The sequence below is a fragment of the Oncorhynchus nerka genome, unplaced genomic scaffold, assembly GCF_034236695.1.
Source record: "Oncorhynchus nerka isolate Pitt River unplaced genomic scaffold, Oner_Uvic_2.0 unplaced_scaffold_2096, whole genome shotgun sequence".
Taxonomy (NCBI): Eukaryota; Metazoa; Chordata; class Actinopteri; order Salmoniformes; family Salmonidae; genus Oncorhynchus; species Oncorhynchus nerka.
The window spans coordinates 17501-24769 of NW_027039230.1; the positions used below are offsets into that span (position 1 = coordinate 17501).

At 41.4% G+C, this 7269-nt stretch overlaps 1 protein-coding gene across 2 annotated transcripts in view; it reads left to right on the forward strand.

The window, feature by feature from the left end:
• The window catches only part of LOC135567399 (huntingtin-like), a 20746-nt gene extending 14107 nt beyond the window's left edge, over nt 1-6639 (forward strand). Inside the window, exons 8-10 of one of the 2 annotated variants that reach the window (XM_065014795.1) lie at nt 619-669; nt 1253-1330; nt 6197-6639. In XM_065014795.1, coding sequence (XP_064870867.1) covers nt 619-669; nt 1253-1330; nt 6197-6624 — 557 coding nt within the window. In that variant the 3' untranslated portion in view covers nt 6625-6639. The remainder of the gene's footprint in view (nt 1-618; nt 670-1252; nt 1331-6196) is intronic. The other variant, XM_065014796.1, reaches the window with a different exon arrangement.
• Nucleotides 6640-7269: the final 630 nt, after the last annotated feature.

Below are 7269 nucleotides of genomic sequence, written 5' to 3' on the forward strand. Positions count from 1 at the left end.
GCTCCGCCTCCTGTCTCTCTGTTCTTTTTTTGTTGCTGTCTGCTGATTGGTCCCAAAAGGCTTCCTAATGTTTTGTACACTCAGTGTATAGTGAACTACTAGTGACCAGAGCCCTATTCCCTATATAGTGCACTACTAGTGACCAGAGCCCTATTCCCTATATAGTGAACTACTAGTGACCAGAGCCCTATTCCCTATATAGTGCACTACTAGTGACCAGAGCCCTATTCCCTATATAGTGAACTACTAGTGACCAGAGCCCTATTCCCTATATAGTGCACTACTAGTGACCAGAGCCCTATTCCCTATATAGTGAACTACTAGTGACCAGAGCCCTATTCCCTATATAGTGAACTACTAGTGACCAGAGCCCTATTCCCTATATAGTGAACTACTAGTGACCAGAGCCCTATTCCCTATATAGTGAACTACTAGTGACCAGAGCCCTATTCCCTATATAGGGAATAGGGTGCCATTTGGGATGAATAGCTTCTCTTACTAACTAACTCTCTTCCTCTGTCTGTCTGGGGTATAATGCCTATTTCACATGGGGCTTTTCTTCTTTTCTCTTCTTCACTTCCTGTTCCTGTGTGTGTTCTTCCTGTTTCCTGCCTGCAGCCGGGGGCGGGTCTTCCTGTAATAGTCCACTCCTCCTCAGAAAACAGAAAGGTACTGCTCCCTCTATCTGACACGGTGTTTCCCAAACCTCTCCTCCAGCACCCCCAGCCATTCGACATGTTTCCATGTATTCCTGGACTAGTTTGGTGTGTTCCTGGACTAGTTTTGGTGTGTTCCTGGACTAGTTTGGTGTGTTCCTGGACTAGTTTGGTGTGTTTCTGGACTAGTTTGGTGTGTTCCTGGACTAGTTTGGTGTGTTCCTGGACTAGTTTGGTGCGTTCCTGGACTAGTTTGGTGCGTTCCTGGACTAGCACGTCTGATAAAGCTAAAGAAGAAGTTGGGTGTTAGTTGATCAGGTTGTTTTAGCTTTAGAATAGTTGAAATACATGGAAGCACTTGGGGTCCCAGAGGAAAGGTTGGAGAACCATTGGTCTACCACAGCTTTCTCTAACACTGCTGACTGATCATATAGAGACCTGTGTTACAGTAGTCCTCTTTAACACAGCTTTCTCTAACACTGCTGACTGATCATATAGAGACCTGTGTTACAGTAGTCCTCTTTACCACAGCTTTCTCTAACACTGCTGACTGGTCATGTTACAGTAGCCGTCTTTATCCTGTCTGTGTGTCCCAGGCAAGATGCTGTCGGGGGAGGAGGAGGGGTTGGAGGACGACCCTGAGAGGGCAGAGGTCACCACCGGGGCCTTTACAGGTGAGACAGAATACAGGAACATCACCATTCATATCACTCAAGCTCATTATTATTATTATTATTATTATTATTTATTATTATTGTTGTTATTTATTATTGTTATTATTTAGTATTATTATTATTTAGTATTATTGTCATTATTATTATCATTCATTATGTATTATTATTATTGTTATTTATTGGTATTTATTATTATTGTTATTTATTATTATTGTTATTTATTGGTATTTATTATTATTGTTATTTATTATTATTGTTATTTATTATTATTGTTATTTATTATTATTGTTATTTATTGTTATTTATTATTATTGTTATTTATTGGTATTTATTATTATTGTTATTTATTATTATTGTTATTTATTATTATTGTTATTTATTATTATTGTTATTTATTGTTATTTATTATTATTGTTATTTATTATTATTGTTATTTATTATTATTGTTATTTATTATTATTGTTATTTATTATTATTGTTATTTATTATTATTGTTATTTATTATTATTGTTATTTATTATTATTGTTATTTATTATTATTGTTATTTATTATTATTGTTATTTATTATTATTGTTATTTATTGTTATTTATTATTATTGTTATTTATTATTATTGTTATTTATTATTATTGTTATTTATTGGTATTTATTATTATTGGTATTTATTATTATTGTTATTTATTATTATTGTTATTTATTATTATTGTTATTTATTATTATTGTTATTTATTATTATTGTTATTTATTATTATTGTTATTTATTGGTATTTATTATTATTGTTATTTATTATTATTGTTATTTATTATTATTGTTATTTATTATTATTGTTATTTATTATTATTGTTATTTATTATTATTGTTATTATTTATTATTATTAAACTCATGGAACATAGGATTTATCAACTGGGGGGGGGTCCATTCTTTACTCTCCCCTGTTTGAAATATTAACTAATGGAACATAGGATTTATCAACTGGGGGTCCATTCTTTACTCTCCCTGTTTGAAATATTAACTCATGGAACATAGGATTTATCAACTGGGGGTCCATTCTTTACTCTCCCCTGTTTGAAATATTAACTAATGGAACATAGGATTTATGAACTGGGGGTCCATTCTTTACTCTCCCTGTTTGAAATATTAACTAATGGAACATAGGATTTATCAACTGGGGGGTCCATTCTTTACTCTCCCCTGTTTGAAATATTAACTAATGGAACATAGGATTTATCAACTGGGGGTCCATTCTTTACTCTCCCTGTTTGAAATATTAACTCATGGAACATAGGATTTATCAACTGGGGGGGTCCATTCTTTACTCTCCCTGTTTGAAATATTAACTAATGGAACATAGGATTTATGAACTGGGGGGGGGTCCATTCTTTACTCTCCCCTGTTTGAAATATTAACTCATGGAACATAGGATTTATCAACTGGGGGGGGGGGGTCCATTCTTTACTCTCCTCTGTTTGAAATATTAACTCATGGAACATAGGATTTATGAAACTGACAGGGAGTAGGCCTGTATCCCGCCGTTCACTTTTAATGTGAACCATCCTTATGAACCAACCATCCGTATGAACCAACCAAACTGACAGGGAATAGGCCTGTATCCCGCCGTTCACTTTTAATGTGAACCATCCTTATGAACCAACCATCCGTATGAACCAACCAAACTGACAGGGAGTAGGCCTGTATCCCGCCGTTCACTTTTAATGTGAACCATCCTTATGAACCAACCATCCGTATGAACCAAACAAACTGACAGGGAGTAGGCCTGTATCCCGCCGTTCACTTTTAATGTGAACCATCCTTATGAACCAACCATCCGTATGAACCAACCAAACTGACAGGGAGTAGGCCTGTATCCCGCCGTTCACTTTTAATGTGAACCATCCTTATGAACCAACCAAACTGACAGGGAGTAGGCCTGTATCCCGCCGTTCACTTTTAATGTGAACCATCCTTATGAACCAACCATCCGTATGAACCAAACAAACTGACAGGGAGTAGGCCTGTATCCCGCCGTTCACTTTTAATGTGAACCATCCTTATGAACCAACCATCCGTATGAACCAACCAAACTGACAGGGAGTAGGCCTGTATCCCGCCGTTCACTTTTAATGTGAACCATCCTTATGAACCAACCAAACTGACAGGGAGTAGGCCTGTATCCCGCCGTTCACTTTTAATGTGAACCATCCTTATGAACCAACCATCCGTATGAACCAACCAAACTGACAGGGAATAGGCCTGTATCCCGCCGTTCACTTTTAATGTGAACCATCCTTATGAACCAACCATCCGTATGAACCAACCAAACTGACAGGGAGTAGGCCTGTATCCCGCCGTTCACTTTTAATGTGAACCATCCTTATGAACCAACCATCCGTATGAACCAACCAAACTGACAGGGAGTAGGCCTGTATCCCGCCGTTCACTTTTAATGTGAACCATCCTTATGAACCAACCATCCGTTTGAACCAACCATCCGTATGAACCAACCATCTGTATGAACCAACCATTAGTATGAACCAACCATCTGTATGAACCAACCATCCGTATGAACCAACCATCCGTATGAACCAACCATCCTTATGAACCAACCATCCGTATGAACCAACCATCCGTATGAACCAACCATCCGTATGAACCAACCATCAGTATGAACCAACCATCAGTATGAACCAACCATTAGTATGAACCAACCATTAGTATGAACCAACCATCCGTATGAACCAACCATCCGTATGAACCAACCATCCGTATGAACCAACCATCCGTATGAACCAACCATTAGTATGAACCAACCATTAGTATGAACCAACCATCCGTATGAACCAACCATTAGTATGAACCAACCATTAGTATGAACCAACCATCCGTATGAACCAACCATCCGTATGAACCAACCATTAGTATGAACCAACCATTAGTATGAACCAACCATTAGTATGAACCAACCATCCGTATGAACCAACCATCCGTATGAACCAACCATTAGTATGAACCAACCATTAGTATGAAACAACCATCCGTATGAACCAACCATTAGTATGAACCAACCATCCGTATGAACCAACCATCCTTATGAACCAACCATCCTTATGAACCAACCATCCGTATGAACCAACCATCCGTATGAACCAACCATTAGTATGAACCAACCATCCGTATGAACCAACCATCCGTATGAACCATCCATCCGTATGAACCATCCATCCGTATGAACCAACCCTTAGTATGAACCAACCATCAGTATGAACCAACCCTTAGTATGAACCAACCCTTAGTATGAACCAACCATCAGTATGAACCAACCCTTAGTATGAACCAACCATCAGTATGAACCAACCCTTAGTATGAACCAACCATCCGTATGAACCAACCATCCGTATGAACCAACTATCAGTATGAACCAGCACATGAACTCAAAACTAAACTGTCACAATTGGAAGCGAGTACGCATATATCCCTACCACTCCACAGACAAAATTCACAAATACGACATTATAAGGACAGACCTCAATCACGTACTTAAATATAGATATTTTATTCCTATATGTTCATCAACCAATTAAATTAAAACACTTTGCCCATTTTCTAAGAATTTGTAAGATACTTATTTGCATAAAATGGACAGAGGCCAGTCTCAAAATCAATCAATAGCGTTTATTCTCGAGAGTACTGATCACAGTACAATTTACATCAGGTTATAAACTAAAAATGATGTCATAGGTTTTAAACTGTCCTTCCTCCACTCCGATACAATGTCATTATAGTTCACAAGCCTTCCCACACTGTCTACCACCTGTTAAATAATCTACGACAAGCCCAAGGTCTCTCCTCTCCCTGGGACAGGATGTCCTGTAAGGAATGTCAGTATAGCCCAAGGTCTCTCCTCTCCCTGGGTGGGGACAGGATGTCCTGTAAGGAATGTCAGTATAGTCCAAGGTCTCTCCTCTCCCTGGGACAGGATGTCCTGTAAGGAATGTCAGTATAGCCCAAGGTCTCTCCTCTCCCTGGGTGGGGACAGGATGTCCTGTAAGGAATGTCAGTATAGCCCAAGGTCTCTCCTCTCCCTGGGTGGGGACAGGATGTCCTGTAAGGAATGTCAGTATAGCCCAAGGTCTCTCCTCTCCCTGGGACAGGATGTCCTGTAAGGAATGTCAGTATAGCCCAAGGTCTCTCCTCTCCCTGGGTGGGGACAGGATGTCCTGTAAGGAATGTCAGTATAGTCCAAGGTCTCTCCTCTCCCTGGGTGGGGACAGGATGTCCTGTAAGGAATGTCAGTATAGCCCAAGGTCTCTCCTCTCCCTGGGTGGGGACAGGATGTCCTGTAAGGAATGTCAGTATAGCCCAAGGTCTCTCCTCTCCCTGGGTGGGGACAGGATGTCCTGTAATTAACACAGCATTCTAGCCCGGTCTGACGATAACTTATTTAGTTTCTAACAAGGAACAGACGGTCCTTGTTCTAATTCTTGACTAAAACTACACACGTTATATTCGGTATTATGATTATAATAAGATTCATACATCCATACAGTAACATAGTAGTATTCTGTTTTAGTCATAGTTCTGATTTTAAATGTATACATCATTTAGTCATTATTCATAAAAAAATCCCTTTAACAGGATGTGAATTTATCACACACAACACCAGGCAAAAATAACTATTTAAATTACTCCAGACCCAGTCATCTGTTAGCAGTACAACTTCAATCAAATAGACCCAAACGTGCAAATATTTATTCAATTAAATTAACCAGGGGGGGGTCCATTCTTTACTCATCCCCTGTCTGTTGTATTGAAAGATGAGGTTGAGAGAGAGGGTGATGATTTTAATGTGTCTCCCACCTTGACTCAGCCTCTGTCGCGGGCGCCGACGCCACCGCCCAGGTGGTCGACATCATTACTCAGCAGCCCCGCTCCTCACAGCATGCCCTGCAGCCCGGCGACTCCGTGGACCTCGGTGGCGCCTCCTCGGAACAAGGAACGACTGCCCTCGGGACGTCCGGCGGCGAGGGAGGGGCGGGGACTCCCGAGTCGCCCAATGACAACGCAGCGGACGAGGACATGCTCAGCCACAGCTCCAGCGGGGCTAACGTTACCCCGGAAACGGCCGACTACGCCACACCGGAGAACGCGGAGATGCCCGACGGGCCCCTGCTGGACCCCCTGGGAGACCCCTCGCTGCCCCCGAGCGCCGACTCGTCGCAGACCACCACAGAGGGACCGGACTCGGCCGCCACGCCTTCAGACGCCGCTGAACTCGTAAGTCTGCCTGACATGTAGGAGTGAGACTTTGTTATTTACAGAGAAGTAGTTTTGATTTGATTTACTAGAAGCGAAAACGCTCGATTCTCCTCCGATGTTGCCGATACTGGGGGAGATTTAGAGATTAGAGATTGGAGTTGGAATGAGTGATTTGAATCAGTTGGAATGGACCAGGTTTCCCAGACCATAGAATTAGACTCAGTAGAATGAATCAAAACCCCCATCAGTCGTGCAGGTTTCTGATTGGAATCCACTAGATGCCGTTGGTTGCATGTGTTAAACACTGAGACTCACAGTGGTTGGTGTAGACTGTTGTTATGCCCGGTAGACAGTGGTTGGTGTAGACTGTTGTTATGCCCGGTAGACAGTGGTTGGTGTAGACTGTCGTTATGCCCGGTAGACAGTGGTTGGTGTAGACTGTTGTTATGCCCGGTAGACAGTGGTTGGTGTAGACTGTTGTTATGCCCGGTAGACAGTGGTTGGTGTAGACTGTCGTTATGCCCGGTAGACAGTGGTTGGTGTAGACTGTCGTTATGCCCGGTAGACAGTGGTTGGTGTAGACTGTCGTTATGCCCGGTAGACAGTGGTTGGTGTAGACTGTCGTTATGCCCGGTAGACAGTGGTTGGTGTAGACTGTTGTTATGCCCGGTAGACAGTGGTTGG